Below are 17,898 nucleotides of genomic sequence, written 5' to 3'. Positions count from 1 at the left end.
TTTCTTATACCACAAATAAGAAAATAACATGTTGGCAAACAAATTTATACTAAGGAGAATGAATGGAAATGGTTTTTTCCTCCCCTGAAAATTGCAATCATGTACAGCAGGGGTTGTAAACCAGGGATATGCGTACCCCTGGGGGTACTTGGACTGATCCTAAGTGGTACACGTGGGTGGGAAGGGATGGAGTGCCACTGCCTCCTAGGAGCAGGGCCAGGGTGGGGCGAAGGCAATGATGCCCCTCTTTAGGGTGGGGAAGCTCGCAAACAGTGGCCACTGCTGCTACATACCAGCCTGGTGAGCTTCCCTGCCCTGCAGAGGGGAGCTGCTGCCCTAACCCCAGCCTGGTGAGCTTCCCCGCCCTGCCCTGGCCCTGCTCCTGGGAGGTGGTGGCACTCCATCCTCACCTCCCTGCTCCATGTCTGGCTGCATACCACCCCTCAGTGTTCAGCCATGTGCTAATACCCGCCCCCCCGAACCAGCATCCAGCCACCGGGGGTACTTAAACTAAAAACGGTTGAAAACCCCCAAAGTACATCATATTCACCCTGTACAATTTTTATTACAAGACAGAAGTAAGAAAATGAAGGAGATTTAGTGACAGACTTTAATGTAAGAACTCAGAGAAATAGTTAGACTTAGTTTTAAAGAAATATCTTTAAAATTTGGTCCAGAACTGGTAGATCTTTAAAAGTAAAACAAGATGCTTCACCAAGAAACTCTTGATGGGGACAGTTCTTAACCAGCAAAATAATGGTCACTTCCCTACAGTAACCAGTTCTTTGAGTTAATATGAATCCTACTGTATGGTGCATGACTCTCATGCCTCTAAGATTAAATCCCTTATAGCACTATCTGAGGCTATATATAAACAGGGATCCGGATTTTCCATTTCCCATGGAAAACTGGAAAAAAAAATATGGATTTTACCTTTTACCAGAGGCAAATGCAGATTTCTCATTTTACTGGGGGAGCAGGAGCTGTGGGTGAGGGGCGAGGTGCACCAGCAGGGCTGGGGAGGTTGTGGGGGGGGGAGTGAGGGGCATAAGCAAGGCTGTGGGGAGCATTTCATTTGAATCATGGATTTGGGGGGCTTAATCAGAGAATTTGCAAATTTTTTTCAGAGAATTTGTGATTTTTTTTTAACAGGGAAAACCAGGACCCCTGCATGTAAGGGCCACTGCTCTCCTTTGGTTTCTTTGCATATTTGAGGCCTAGATTGCTGAGAATTCTCAAAAACAGGGACAGAATGCGGGTAGTTGTAGTTCCCCCTCTACCCAACCAGTCACACACATTATTTTTATTTTTTTTCATGAATGTGACTCGATTTTCAGATTATGCATGTGCCCAGATCATTCTGCTCTGCTTGGGTGCCTCTATGGCCATAGTGTAGCCTTCTCAGCATGCACAGTGGGCAAATATAGAGTAAACACAGCTATGAAGGTACCAAACATTGCAGTTTTGCAGCTAGCCTCTAGCATCTGTCAATACTTTTCCCTAGATGCCAACTATGGTTTCAGAATAGAGCAGGTACACTGACTGACTGGTTTAGGTGAAAATCTGATACCACCTTCACCGTGAATAAATAAGATGGTGGTGATGATGATCTTAGACCTCACTTTATTCACTGATGATAATGATGATGACAGTCATCATTATCATCGGTGAATAAAGTGAGGTCTGAGAACCACTTTGTCCCTGGATGATGTCATATTGTGAATATCATCCTTAAGAGCCTGAAGTGAGAGCCACCACGAAGTAGCATAAGGAATAGTCTGAGAAAGGCTTGAACAGAAATACTATGAGCTTTAGGAGGAACAACACTGAATTCTCAGGTAGTAGTACATCCTCTAATCAGTGGTTAAGTGTGTGACTGCCCCTTGGCAAATGTTGATACCAATGTGTAAGAAAATACTAAGTCCAGTAGTAGAGGTGGATGGCATGCTAAGAATGCCACTAGGTAGATGTTATTAAGTTGAATGAAAGATCAGTCTGTTTAAAATGCAACAAAATCTTAAATATCGAGGGCTGCAATAGAGGTACATCATGCTGGGCTGTCCACATCAAGAACTTTTTCCACTTAGATGAGTAAGTAAAACCTTTTGATAATTTTTTTTTTACTGCTCCTAACTCAGAATTTTTTGAACTGGCATGCAACAGCCTCTATCTATATTACTTAACCAGAGAACACCAAACTGGGTCAGAATGGAAGAAGAATGGGAACCTCTGAGATCCAACTGGCTGGTGGGAGGAAGGGGAAAGAGTTCTGGGAAATGGAGCATGAGCTGAATGGATATCTATAGTAAGTAGGTCAATCAGAACCATCTTGGTCACTTCAAAACAGTTATGCTTGTAGCTATCTCTTATTAATTAACCTGGATTCCGGGAAGTCAGTAGAATTGTAGTAGAGCAAATATCTGATCCACTGCAGCTGGAAGGCATTTGATAACAATTCTAGAGTCAGGCATCCTTTGCAGCAGAAGGTCTGATTCCTGGAATTTTCTTTGTTCAAGAATCAAATCTGTTATGAAAGATCTCAGAGTGAATCAATATTTTCTGCAGAAAGCTATGCTTACGTGCTAGTGGTTCATAAACACCCCATATTAGGAACCACAATGACTCATACTGTAGAAAGCAAGATTTGTTTGGTAATAACATAGAACAAATTTTCTACAAGATGCAACAGATTTCTTAACAAAATATGGAATATTAATCATCTCCCTGAGAAGGCCATTCTTGCAACCAAGAATGTCACTAGCCTATACACTACAATCCCAGGCCAGGAAGGCAAGCAATACAGCTGATCCAAGTTAAGATAAGAACTATGCTGTATCACCAAACCCATATTAAACTTATTACATAGAAATGACATTTTCATCATCTGACCAGAGCACACAAAATTGCTTTTGATCTCTAGCACAACTTCAATAACTACAACTTTTCCAACAAATTCTCTCTGGAATACTTGTACATGAATATCAGCTTTCTAGATACAGTGATTCATACCTAGAATGGTACCTTACAAAAAGAGCTGTACACAAAAACAAAGTAAAACCAAACAAAACATAATAATGGACCAGTGTCAGCCATGTTGCCTAACGTGCTATTGGAAGGTTCTCAGATACTACGGGAGGAGCATGATATAGGAAACTATACAGACGAAAGCAAAACATAATTAATTCTTCTAGAAAAAGAGTAAAATCTTAGTGAAGCAATGATGGTGAAGACAAATGTGGTAACTATTAAGTACTCAATAACAGCTCACAAACAGAATTTATTCTGTTTTAGAAAAAGGAATCAAAGGCTTTTGACAACTTAGATGTGATTATGAATTTATGAGTTCACAATCCTAACAAAGTAACGCAGGTGAACACCAAACGATGACAATGAATTTCAGATTTAAAAAATTTCTGTGAAAAGGAGGCAAGGTCCTAGAGATAAATAAAGATAAATTCAAAGAAAAAGGAGTGGAAGAAGACAGGCTATTCTTGAAGGACATATCAGTGGCAACTGCAATCCACCTTAAGATAAGGGAAAGACGAGATAAATTATAAGAGATCATCACATCAGGAAAAGGTGCTTTTAAACAACCTGAAAGTCATAAGAGGTAAGTAAAAAGATATGGAATAGGGGAGCAATCATTAAGGATGTATATGAAACAAACATATAAGGACAATCAGAATCACAAAGGTCCAACATGAATCGTAGCCGACAAGGTATCATAAAAATGAAGAAGGGATTCTGTAAGTATATGAGGAGTAAGAGAAAAATAAAGGAAGTTGCAGTCTGCTGCTAAATGATGAAGGCGAGTTATTAATGGAAGATACAAAGAAGCCCAAAGCTATTCAATGCCTACTTCCTTCTGTCTTCGCAAATACGGAAAATTGTGAACAGATGGTTAGCAAAGTCACTGTGAATAAAAGGGGAGAATGGATGGAGTTCAAGATAAGAAAAAAGGATGTCAGAGAATATTCCATTATTTTCCACCAGGCAAACATATCTTTACTTCAGTAAGTCTTTTGTCAAAATGCTATGTAGGGACCTGCCAAATTCACACTGGGAGTCAGGTGCACAGCAGCTCCTTAATCTCGAACGTTTCCCCCTCACTACTGATTGGCAGAGGTGCTCCGCTCTCGCCACTCGCTCCTCATTGGCAGGGAGGCAAAAACTGCAGTTTTAAATATGGAGTTGTTTTAGCCACTTGCCACTGATTGGCCAAGGGACCCTGACAACCAGGCTATCTGCTGATAACTGGCCAGGAGACAAAAACAGCACCAGTATTTAGAACCGGGTGTTCTGTGTTTATTCATCTCTTTTTATCTTGTAGGTCCCCCCCACCCCCCTGCTTATTCCTGATCAGCAGGGAAGTGAAAACCACAGTTTTAAATATGGTGCTGTTCTTGCCTCCCGGCCAGTCATCAACAGACAGCATGGCTGCCAAGACCCCTCAGCCGAGCAGCAAAAATGATGCCATATTTAAAACTGCAGTTTTTGCCTCCTCACTAATCAGGAGCGAGCAGTGGGGCCCCTCCACCAATCCACGGAGGTTCACAGGGGAGCCTGCAAGATTAAATGAGCTACTGCGCACCCCACTCGCCATGAATTTGGTAGGTTCCTAGCTATAAGACATTCTTCTAAGTGGGCTGAAGAAATATGGACTCCCCTTTGATGGAAAAAGAACTGGCTGAAAGATCACAGGTACTAAGCAGTAATTAATGGATCAATTTCCAACTGGGAGGAGGTATGAAGTGGAGTCTCTCAGGGATTGATTCTGGGTCAAGCACTACTCAACACTTTTAATAATGATTTGGATAAATGAGTACAGAGTATGTTCTTCATTTGCAGATGGCCAAAAACTGGTTGGCACATTAAACACAAAGAAAGTAGAATTAAAATCCAAAATTATATCAATACATTGGAGAAATGGGCTTTGAACAATAACAAGGATTTCAACAAATATAAATGTATAGTACTTCATTCAGGAGAGAAAAATGCACCACAATAAAACAGGCAGTAGGTAGCTGGGCAGAAGCATGCCAAGAGGGATCTGGAAACTACAGTGCATTACAAACTAAACATGAGTCAGCAATGTGATACTGCTGCAAAAAAAAAGCAAATATCCTGTTACACTGCGTTAACAGCATCATATCCAAGATGCATGAAATGACAGTATCAGTCTGCATGGTACTCGTTAGGTCTCAACTACAGCAACTGCAGGACAGAATGACCCAGCTCTGGTCAGAGGCAAATAGGCGTTAGCACCCATCCACCACCACTGTCTCTCCCTACCACAGTCTCAGGGAAGCCCACACTTCCAGCACTTTTCCCCTACTGCAGCATAGGGAAAGCTGTGACTGCTTCCACACCTCACCACCAGGGCCTAGGAGAAACCTCTGCCACTGAATGCTTCCAAAGCCCCACATCTGCGGGCCAGACACAACAGCTTTGCAGGCCACATCCAGTCTGCAGACCATAGGCTAATGACCCCTGAACTCGACCGTAAGTCCAGTCCTGGGCACAGTATTTTAACAAGAATGTAGAGAAAGTGGGGAGGATCCAAAGGCAAGCAACAAAGATAATGCCAAAGCTAGAAAGCAAGCTGTAGGAGAAGAGTCAGAGAACTGGGTATATTTCGTGTGGAGAAGAGGAGATTATGGATAATAGTTTTCAATTATCTGAAAGAGTGCCATAAAGAAGATAGCAAATGATTGTTCCTCCTTGCTAACTGAGGATAGGGCATGGAACAACGGGTTGAAGCAACAGGAAGACATATTCAGGTTAAACTACAGGAAAAATTTCTTAAATGTCAGAGCGGTTAAATAATGTGCAACTGGTGCCACCTTAGTCAAAGGGGGTACATGCCCCCCCAAGCAACCAGTCAGTGACTGGGCGGGGGCCCACGGCCCATCTCAGTGATGGGGCAGGGAAGGAATTCCTCCCCCCCATGGCTGATCCAGCCGACCACAGCCAGCCGAATTCTCTGACCAGGGGGGCGAGGGGAGGAGTCCCCCACAGTCAATCACTGCAGCCGCTTCCGGACAGGCGCTCCCACTCCCCAGCCAGCACTTGCAGGGGGGGGCACCGGCACTCCCGCCTGCTGCCCCTGCCGGTCACTTAAGCAGCGAGTGTGGCAGGTCAGGGGGTGCACCAGGGCTCTCAGTCGCCACTGAGTTAAATACTGGAAAAAACTGCCTAGAGAGATTGTAGAATGTACTTAATTGGGTGTTTTTAAGAAAGGACTAAATAGACATCTATCAGGAATGGTTTAGTTACAGTAAACCCTGCCCCTCTGCAAGGGGACTGAATAAGTTCGTTCCTTCTAGTGCTATGATTCTATGTAATAAACTTGAACCTAGACACCTTTAAAGGTCTAGTAAACTGAACTACAACTACAATACATTGGATCTTCTTATAAAGGGTTTATCTATATCACAGCAGGCAGGGTTCTTATCACAGAATCATAGACCGTTAGGGTTGGAAGGGACCTCAAGAGCTCATCTAGTCCAACCTCCTGTACAAAGCAGGACCATCCCCAACTAGATAATCCCAGCCAAAGTTCTGTCTAGCTGAGTTTTGAAAACCTCCGAAGATGGAGTTTCCAATACCTCTTTAGGTAACCTGTTCCAGTGTTTTACTACCCTCCTAGTGAGAAAATTCTTCCTAATATTTAACCTAAATTTCCCTAGCTGCAACTTGAGAACTGCTCCTTGTTCTCCTCAGTCCTTTCATCCAACCCATATTGCCTTAGTTTGCGTGTGAGAATGTTGTGGGAGAATATCAAAAATCTTGCTAAAATCAAGGTACATCACATCCACCGGTCTCCCCACATCCACAGAGCCAGCCACTTCATCATAGAATGCTATCAGAATGGTCAGGAATGACTTGTCCTTCGTGAATCCATGACGACTGTTCCTATTCACCACCTTCTCCTTCAACTGCATAGAAATGAATTCCTTGACGATCTGCTCCATGATTTTTCCAGGGACTGAGGTAAGGCTGACTGGTCTGTCGTTCCCTGGATCCTCCTTTTTCCCTTTCTTAAAGATGGGCATTATGTATGCCCTTTTCCAATTGTCCATGACCTGTACTGATCACCAAGAGTTTTCAAAGATGTTGGCCAAGGGCTCTGCAATCACATCAGCCAACTCCCTCAGCACCCTCGGGTGCATTCCCATCTGGCCCCATGGACTTGTGCATGTCCATCTTTTCTATGCAGTCCATAACCTGTTCTTTCACCACTGAGGGCTGCCCACCTCCTCTCCAAACTGTGCTGCCCCAGTACAGTAGTCTGGGAGCTGTCCTTATCTGTGAAGATGGAGGCAAAACAGCCATTGAGAACTTGAGCCTTTTCTGCATCCTCTGTCACTAGGTTTCCTCCCCCATTCAGTAATGGACCCATGCTTTCCCTGAGCCTCCTCTTGCTACCAACATACTTGTAGAAATCCTTCTTGTTACCCTTCATGTTCCTTGCTAGTTACAAGTCCCATTGCGCTTTGGCCTTCCTGACTGCATTCCTGCATGCCCAAGCAATGCTCTTATATTCTTCCCTAGTTTTGTCCAAACTTCCACTCCTTATAAGCTTCGTTTTTGTGATTTAATCTACTGAAGAGTTCCCTGCCAAGCCAAGCTGGTCTTCTGCTATACTTGCTAGTCTTTCTGCACATCAGGATGGTTTGTTCCTGCACTCTCAGTAAGGCTTCTTTAAAGTACAGCCAGCTCTCCTGAACTCCTCTCCCCCTCAGATTGGCTTCCCAGGGGATGCTGCCCATGAGTTCCCTGAGCGAGTCGAGTCAAAGTCTGCTTTTCTGAAGTCCAGGGTCCTTAGTCTGCTGCTCTCCATCCTTCCTTTCCTCAGGATCCTGAACTCAATCATCTTGTGGTCACTGCTGCCCAAGTTACCATCTATTAGTACATTCCCTACCAATTCTTCCTTGTTTGTAAGCAGCAGGTCAAGAAGAACATGGGCTGTAGTTGGCCACTCCAGCACTTGCACCAGGAAGTTGTCCCCAGTACTCTGCAAAAACTTTCTGGATTGCCTGCGCGCTGCTGTATTGTCCTCCCAGATGTCAGGGTGATTGAAGTCCCCAGTGAGGTCCATGGCCTGTGATTGGGAAACTTCCCCTAGCTGTTTGAAGAAAGCCTCATCCACCACTTCCTCTGGGTCTGGTGGTCTATAGCACACACCCACCAGGACATCACCCTTGTTGGTCTCCCCTCTGACCCTAATCCAGAGACTCTCAACAGGCCTGTCTCCAGTTTCATACTGGAGCTTTGAACAATCATATGGTTCTTTTACATAAAGTGCAACTCCTCCTCCTCTTCTCCCCTGCCTGTCCTTCCTGAACAGTTTGTACCCATCCATGACAATGCTCCAGTCATGCAAGCTCCCACCAAGTCTCTGTTATTCCAATCACATCATGGTTCTGTGACTGTGCAAGGACTTACAATTCTTCCTCTTGTTTCCCAGGCTCCATGCATTCATGTACAGGCAGGCACCTGAGGTAACAAGTCAATTGCTCTGATTTCTCAGGAAGCATGACAGCACCTCCCCTGCTGCCCTCTCCTCCATGCTCTTCCTCCAGGTCTCTTGCTTCCACACTTACCTCAGGACTTTAGTCTCCATCCCCCAGTGAACCCAGTTTAAAGCCCTCCTCACTAGGTTAGTGAGCTTGTCTGTGAAAACGCTCTTTTGTCTCTTCGTCAGGTGGATTGCATCTCTTCCCAGCAGTCCTTCTTGGAACAACATCCCATAGTCAAAGAGGCCAAAGCCCTGCCGGTGACACCACCTGTGCAGCCAGGTGTTGATTTGCAGGATGCACCTGGCTCCTGCCTGGGCCCTTTCCCTTGACTGGAAGGATCAATGAGAACAGAACCCGAGCCCCAGACCCACTCACCCTTGTACCCAGAGCTGTGTAGTCACTTTGATACATGCAGGGTCTCCCATGGCAATATCACTGGTGCCCACATGGATGAGCAGCAGGGGGTAGTAGTCAGAGGGCTGGATAAGCCTCATTAGTCCCTCTGTGACATCTCAGATCAAGGCTCCAGGCAAGCAGCAGGCCTCCCAAGACCACAGGTCAGGTCAGCAGATTGCAGCCTCCATCCCCTGCAGAAGGGAGTCTCCAACCAACGACAGCAGGATTTTACTTCATTTTCTTTTAAGATTATTTCCTTTGAAAAGATAGTTAAGGTGAATGACTAGATTCAGATGAGACCTTTCCATCTAAGGCAGTGATTTTCTCTACCTTTTTAGACTGAAGGCACCTCCATCCATATTTTTGTATACTGAACATCACTCCCTTTAAAAACTAATTTATTATAACATTTACTTGCTTGAAGAGGGGCCAGAAAGGAGGATGAGTCTCTGGTAGGAAAAAGCTCACACTGCAGTGAGTTGGGAAGGAGGAGCAGCTGGAAAGAAAAAGCCAGCATTTATCCCCCAGCTGGAACCTACACTTATTTCATTTCTCCCCTCTTTCTGGATGACATCCCTCAAAGGATGTGAAGGCAACCCGTGATATGGCAGCACCCTGGCTGAAAATCACTGCTCATAGTTATTCATAATGCTTCTATCACTGTGATATCAAAATGCTAAAAATGTGTCTATGCATATTTGCACAATAACACTTAGTTGACTGACTTGTTTAGCAATTATACTTGGTAGAGTTCTGGTCTTTGTACTAGAATGCGGGAATGTAAAACGCCTTCTCAGAAATCTACAGTGCTATGTGAGCCAGCAACTGAGAAGAATTTTCATTCCTCGTGAAAAAGATGAACATTTAGAACTTAGAAGCAACAAGCACCATTTATGCCAGGGGAGTCAAAGATATTGCTGTGGGATAGACAGAGCTCCATTATCTGGCCCCTGGTGCTGCCTCTGGATCTACAGTTGACCTATATGGCGCCTGCTCTGGCCAGCACTGCACCTGCGCTGCCTGCAGAGCCCACCCCAGCCAGTGTAGAACACTCACCCCACATAGCGCCCACCCCAGCTGGAGACTTACCCAAGTAGTTACCATTTCTGTGCTCAGAATAAATACATTAGTGAAGGTGTTCTAAATGTAATCAACTGACTTCCAGCTGACTTCAACTCTTACATGTTTAAATCAATAAGGAAACATAATGTGAGCTCTCTCGCACTTAAATTAAGTTGCCTTATTTACCAGAGGGGTAAGCATGTAACATGTATCATTTATTAACAAAAGGTTGTGGTACTGAAATGACAATTTAACCTCAACTGTGTGCAAATACCTTATAATACGTAATTAGCTAATATATTTTTCTGCACTTAGTAATCTTTTCATGCCATATAAAACAACTGCTCGCGTCTCATTTACACATTACAGGAGAGATGTTGATTCAAAAGGAAGCATCTTGGAGATGATATGGGTACAGTCCTCTAAAGAAATTTAAGAGCTTTATTAGGGTAGAGTGTATGTTGTACATAACTTAAGGCAGCTGTAATCTGTCTAGTAACACTGTATACATTTTATGCAATGATTCAAGAAGTTACTTTTACTAAAGCTGCTGACTATAAGCCTTGCATGGTACTTCATTGCCTAAAACAGACTAATCTGTTTAGACATACACCTGAAATGTTCCACTGAGGGGAGGGCTATATCAGCATTACAATGTAGACTTCTTCTTGGTTTTTAATTGTATTTTACCAATATTACATTCTATTTTTAGTTTTGTTTTTTAATACATTATGCATTTTTGTTAAAAATAGTACAACAATGAAATTAATTTAATTCCACATTATCGCAAGAAAACAAAAATATGACTATGGAAATATGAACGCTATTGTTTTGATGGTTCCCAGTTTCCATGGACGAAGAGAAGTCCTACTTGCAAAAAGTTATAGCACAGAGGTCACTTCCCCATGTTGTGTCGTGCCATTTCATATGGCTAGATATTTCCTCTGAACTACGTCAAACAGAAAGCTTACACATCACAGCAACATTTAAAGTCAAACTAACTAAAGAGCAGGCATTGTGTAATGCTGACTTAGGCACTGAGGAGATTCCAAGTAGCATCATTTTGTCTATTAGAACAGTACTGGAGACAGTCCTAAAATAAAAAAAACCCTATAGTACAAATATATTTCAGTCCCAAATAAGCAGCCACACATACCTCTGTATATGATGCAGTAAGTTTGGTCTCCTTGGGCGCATCTACATGTGCAATTAATGTGAAACAATAAACTCTTGAGTTTACTGGTGTTTGAATGTGTGCCCAGGACCGCAGCATGTTGAGTCAGGTCAGAGCAGCCCCAGCAGTCAGGGGCTATGGGGGTCAGTTTGCCAGCCCAGCACAGGGCTGCTCTCCACAGCTCAACATGCTGCAGAGGGCTGCCTGGGGCAGCGTCTACATGGGTGCTGCTGCAGAGTTTCATTCTGCAGAAGGATAGTACTTGTATTTACAAGTACTATCCTGCTGCAGAGTAAGTTAGTTTACTCCAACCTAATAGGGGTACACATGTAGATGCTGAGACAGTTACTGAACAGCTAATTAGTCTAATGAGCAGTAAACATCTTGTGTAGAAGCGTCCCTTAGCAAGGAAAAACATACTGAAAATGAACCTAGCTCATGTGGCATCTTGTTTACAACACCCCTAAGGATCGTGCCTCATGGATTAAAGGGCACAGCCAAACTGGAAAATACACCAACATTTTTTTGTGCGTTTCAGCTTTCAACAGCAAAATCTTTAAAGCCAGTAGCCTACTGAAGGAAGAAGGAATAAAGAGCTGCATTTCTGTTCTCTTTCACTGATCCAATCAGAATAGATTTTGGCTTAGTCGTATTGGTTTACATTTCAGATAGGGTTTATCTAGTTTCTTCCAGCAATGATAAAGTGCATTAGCATTCACGTCTTGACAGTCCTCCCCAAGAACTAGAGCTAAAGGTTAATTTTATGCAACTGCAATCCTCAAAATGCATGAAGAAGCTTCTGAGTCTGAATAGTGATATTTATATGGGGGGTGGAGGGGGAAACATGGGGGCCTGAAGAGAGTATAGTACAGAAAAACACATTCTTCACTGGTCTAACCCTATACCAGCTTTTCTCCAAAGAGGATTCAAGGTCTCTATAATACAATTTCATTTGGTACAAAGCAAATCTATTTAACAAATTAAATACTTTGGTTGGTAATCTTTCTAATAAATTTATTCTTTTTACCCAGGAGAAAAAAAAACTTTTATTTCTACCCAGGAGAACTTTTACCGTCTTTTCTCTAATGCCTGATGAAAGGTGTTTGTGCCCAAAAACCCACAATTAAAGATTTTTTTTTGCAAAAATCTTGTTGGTCTAATAAAAGTTATCATCTCTACTATGAGTCCTAATTGCCTTTTCCTGTAGACCAATACAGCTACAACCTAGATACCTGATACCTTTATTTTTTTCATATGTCTAGATGAACTGAAAACATTTTACTTAAACACAGAGTAAGACTTGGAAAGGAAAGGCAACCAATATGTATGAGAAAGTTAAAAATCCGTTAAAATAACACATTTGAAAACTGGATCGTCCTTTTACTTATCTACTGAGATTTCATTTTTAAGATTGCACAGCTATAACTGATAAACTTCATGAGTGGGGACAGAGCTCAGGGAAAGAAAAGAATAGTTAAATTTTTAAGAAAGCAGATACAGAATGTCCCTGCTGACTCCAAATTATTTGAAGCAGAATTTGCTAACTGCTTCTGTAGCTTTCATAAGTGTCCTTCAAGCTGTTAAAATTCTCCTGTTGTCAGCAAGGTGGCAAGACAGATGGGCTCCCTGGCAAGTTAATGGGGCTGTAGTTAGAAGCTATGAGTTCAAATTGACACAGGAGGGGGGCCTTTATGTAGGAAAGCATGTTAGTGCATTAAAGATTCTGCAAGGCTCACAGACCAGGTTTACGGAACTTCAAGAAGAAAATTTGAAAAATAAGTTTTGGAATGGGGTTTGTTATTGCTATTAACAAGCAAATAGCACATTAAGGTATGTTCCACAAACACAACACTTAAAATGACTTTGTTGGCCTGTTTGCAAGACAGTTCTCTTAAATTGTCATATGTGTTGATACTTCTTACAATAGCAACAACAGTAATGTAAGAAAAAAAAATCTCAATGTAGTACTTGAAATGTTTCCACCTGGAACTGACTCAAGAAAACACAAGGTTTCTTTCCACCCAAAGAAATGTTAAAATAGAAATCTTGTACACATTATAAACTATTTAAACACAGAGGCATTCCACTTTTCCAGACATTCGAGATTAATTCAGTGTAGGATTAAAAAATTAACCAAAAATAAAAGTGTTTACATATTTCAGACTTAATAAATATTTTTTCCAGAATATTAAAAAGCTATGAACAAAAACATTTAAACAATTATGAAACTATTTCAGAGGTCTAGGGACCTCTTTCTGTTCACTTTATGAAAGTCCAGAAGGCAGACTCAAATCTTACATGACATGTCAACTGAATTACTAAAACACATCCATGGAATTTCTAAATAAAATGCAATCATAATCTATATAAAGAATTATCTATAAAAGAGCAGGAGAGAGATAAATGATATTTAGGGAAACAGAGAGACTTTTTATTCTGCTTTGCATTTCTCTTATGTATAGTGGTAACAATTCTAAAGTAATAATCTGAAATTCAGTTCTTGTATACAACCATCTGATGCACATAGAATAACCGATATCACTAAAATAACTGTGTTGTAATTGTTGGCTTCTTACTTGTGACCATCAGTCATGATTTTCTCACTAAACTGAAGCAGCAACCAGCTATCAAATTACTACAGAAAGTGAATAAATTACATTAATAAATTAATGCAATTAAGTTACAGTTTTTGGTAATGAAAACTTTGTCATAGTCTTACTCACAGACAGACCCAAGTGCACTGTAATGTTTCCATTCAGTCTCTTAGACAGACATTTTAAGATGCTATGAATAAATGGGCATGTCTATATGGGCACCCGACTGCGCAGTTGTTACTGCGCAGTCATTTCATTTTTAGCAAGAACTAAATGACTGCACAGTAACCACCATTACTGCCAAGTCCCAGCGGCACATGAGTAATTTCTGATCCTACGTTGACATAGCGTCTCTCGTGTAGATGCGCCCAATAAGCAGCATTTTGGCTTTGCAGGATAGATACAGGTCTAAAAGCCAGATGCATACAAATACTAGCTGTAGCTCTCGCACTGATTCAGTGTATGCCTTTGATTAAGTTAACCATAATTCAATTTATGCATGCTTTGGTTTGTAGAACAGGGTTAACATTCCTTTCCTAGCCTAACATACAAATGTTATACAGATTTATCAATTTTTTCTTGCACATTTGAAGAAGTATAATACTACATTTCTGCTAAATTAAAAAAAAGATGATTTCCTTTCTAAGGATGAGCTCTTTGCCACAGCAAGAACTACAAGGCTACATACATCACTTTGTTCAAATTCCAGGAGAAATTTATATTTATCTACCATGTTCCTCCAACTGTTTTGACTCTTGCAAGAGATAATCACTTTCAAAATTATATGGAAACAATAAATTCTTAACAGCATTAACTGTGATATCAATGGTGCCCAGAGCAAATTAGGAGAACGTTCAGGTCAAGAAAGAAAATTGTTTGCTATCACTTGTTCAGTAGTATGGAATACAAACAATCTTGTTTTTCTTAGTGTACTTACTACATAAAGCTGTTTCCAGAGGACAGCCCATTCTTGGAGTGTTGCTGTGACTTCAGTCACAACAGAGTCTTCAAGAGGAACTACAGTTTCATACTGCCTGTAAAACAGAGAAAAACATTGTTGTGAATGTATCCAGAATGTGAGAAAAATAGAAATGCCCAAATTAAAATTCATGAAATCTAAAAACTAGAATCCAAGTAATAAGTATACAGAGACAAAAAGCAATGGTTACAATATGTTCCCCTAAAATTGGTCAGACTGCCTTCCTGGCAAATTCTAAACTAACCTTTAAAGTGCACAAGAAGGTTTTGATAATCATATATAGTGATGCTGAGACATTCTGATGCACGTATCTTATTCTAAGATGGGTGGGCAATTATTTCAGACCCCTTAGTGAGTTCTGGATACCTGTTGTGGGACATATCCATCTCTCTCCTCTCTTCTCTCTCCCAGACCCAAACCCCCTCCCCTCTCTCCAGAATCCGGATGGAGCTGTAGTTTGCCAGGAGCCCCAAAGCTCAGCTATGGACCCAGAAGGGGATTTCCACCACATTGGGCGGCAGTGTCAGCTGTGGGTGCAGCAAACAGCTACCTGATGTGGAACCTGTTGGCGGTGTCCCCACCCGCTGCAGCAGAAGCTCCTGACTGGGCCCACAGCTGACGCTGCCAACAGGGTCTGGGAGCAGAGCTCTAGGAGGGAGCCTCCACTGTGTTGGGAGTGCATCAGCATCAGCTGTGGATGCCACTAGCAGATTCTTCTTCAGAGCTCTTGAACCTGCCAGCTGCAGCCAGAGCTGGTGGCACTGCCCACCCATCTGGGCCCACAGCTGATGCCACCACATCAAGGGCTGATGCTGCTGGGCAGACGCAGTCCCATGTGCCTGGCACCATGTGGCAGCTGGAGCTACTGGCTGTCCGTGGGCCAGATCCAAGGAGGTAATGGCCATCCACCAGCAAGCCAGATAGAATCTATTGGTGGGCCAGATCCAGCCCACAGGCCTTATCTTGCCCACCCCTGCTCTAAGATCACTTTACTAATACTAGTCCAAAGAGAACACATCTCACTTTCTGAAGTACATTCCTATTCCACTGAGGGAGATGGACTGCGTCTCCATTCTCTCAATGGGCAACTAAGCAGATATTCCCAGAAGCCAATTCCATTCCACCCTGGGGAGACATATAGCTCTCCCCTTCTGGTAATGGGAAGTCTTATGCAACCCCAGAGGGCAATTTTATTCCACTCAGTAGGAAACATAGCTCTCCCTGCCTCTCAGTGGACAGCCTTGTACATTTCTATCTCACTGGAAGTTCATTCAAAGGAGAGATGCCCTGCTTGGATTCAGCTCAAGGGAGACATCTATTTGAATCAGTGCGACGATTTGATAGGGAACAGCACTAAGACTACAAACAGACCTGGGGAAATGCAATAAGAAACCATTTTATCCCAGGAGCTCAATTGTTCAGACATCCATATCTGTTGTCCCAGGGCAAATGCTAAAAAGGTTTACGGGATAACAAGTGTTAACATTCTGTCCCTGGACAACGCAAAACATGTCTGAACAGTTGTCTCAGGATTGCACTGTTGACTCAATGGCAGAAAAGTGGCAGTGCATTCAGCCACTCACTAAACCACTGGTTCTCAATGTTTTTCTGAGTCCAAACACCTCTCACAACTTTTCTGAATGTGGTGGCACCCTCAGTTGAGAACTATGCTCAACTTACCGTAGTGCTTCTCAACCCTGGTTTTGCTGCCCCCAAGTAAAACTGCCCTGAGTGCCTGCTGCACAGCCAGACTGGTGGGAAGGGCTGTGGCATATGTATACATCTCCTGCATTAGGGCTCTGATTTGCCTAAAACAGGCAGGAGGATAAGCCCTTCCCAGTTTGACCCTGAACAGCACTTCCAGGAAACAGGCACATGGCAGGACCAGGAAGAGCTGCAGCCTCAGCCAGCTTTCCTTAATGAAGGTGCATGTTACAGGTCTGTACAGGGGCAGTTTTACCTGACCACTGCCATCATGATGCCTGCATTAGGGCACACCTGAGGGGGTCTCACAGTACCTTGACTGGAAGGGTGATGTGTGCATGTGCCAATCCTGGGACTTTTCTATTCTGTGAGGAACACAGGCACCAAGTCCATTCTTAGCTTGACTTCAGTGTGTGAAGTAAAGTGAAGAAGAGGAATCACATACTCACCTCTTACCCAATAGCTTTGGGCAGGAGTCAGCAACCAATGGCCCATGAACTGGATCCAATCCTCAGAGCCACTGGATCCAGCCCACAGAGCTGGAGGGCTTTGCCCAAGTAGGGGCCAAGGAACAGCAGCGGCAGTAGCTAGGTCCAGCCTGCCCTGGACCCACACTGGGTCATTCCAGCCCATTACTGCTCACTGCCAGAAAACGTTACCAGCCACTGGCCTAGGGATTAAAGTACTTGCCAAGGAAGTGAAAGACCTAAGCTCTAAACCCCACTCAGCCAGAAGGGACCCACAACTCACATTTCCCAGGATGCTAGGCATGACTAAGCATACCCTCTGTCTCACCTACTGAAGCTGGGCTAACGTGTGGACAAGACTGCAAGGGCCATGGGGCTAGAAAGAATGTATGGAAGTGGGAGACTAGATAGAAAGACATTCCAGGGTGCTGCTCCCAATGCATTTAATGCCTTTTGCACCAAGTAATCAATGGATAAAATGAGCTGAGGAATCTCTCCCTTTAAGGCAAGCGCTCAGCATGTTTTTTCTCCATCTACATAATCAGAGACTTAGACAGAATATATGTGCTTCTGCATGGACCTGAGCTGTAGCACAAAGCTTAGGTGGAGAAAGAGATCTAGGCAACTGTTCTGGAGCACTTCTGAGTATATTCAGTAGGGGAAAGCTATTCTAGCTCTTTTGGGATCTTTCCAAGCCAACACTGTGACATACAAGGACTCTAAACATCATTAGTGGTTTTGTGGCTGCTGAGGAATTTGTAATAGGATCCCTGCTAATGACTTAGTTATTTCATAGCCTGAAATGCCACCTGGAAGTCTTAGGGGCAGATTAGTATCTCAACCTAAATCTTTTAAATGTTAAACATTAGTAGGGGGTTTAAATACAACATTCTAATAGCAACATGCTGTCACATACCATCACTACCATATATCATACCCATGAAGCATATCAGTTAGTAACTCTACTAAATCCCACAGGAACCTGAGAGAACACAGAGTA

At 42.8% G+C, this 17,898-nt stretch overlaps 1 protein-coding gene across 1 annotated transcript in view; it reads right to left on the bottom strand.

Moving 5' to 3' along the window:
• DOCK3 (dedicator of cytokinesis 3) overlaps nt 1–17,898 on the bottom strand; it is a 551,204-nt gene that overhangs the window by 418,042 nt on the left and 115,264 nt on the right. Inside the window, exon 5 of the mRNA XM_019547385.1 lies at nt 14,686–14,782. Coding sequence (XP_019402930.1) covers nt 14,686–14,782 — 97 coding nt within the window. The remainder of the gene's footprint in view (nt 1–14,685; nt 14,783–17,898) is intronic.

The sequence above is a fragment of the Crocodylus porosus genome, unplaced genomic scaffold (assembly GCF_001723895.1).
Source record: "Crocodylus porosus isolate Cpor-Errol unplaced genomic scaffold, CroPor_comp1, whole genome shotgun sequence".
In the NCBI taxonomy this organism is placed as follows: Eukaryota; Metazoa; Chordata; order Crocodylia; family Crocodylidae; genus Crocodylus; species Crocodylus porosus.
Note: the sequence above shows the minus strand (reverse complement) of the source record. Positions and strands in the feature narration are given on the sequence as shown.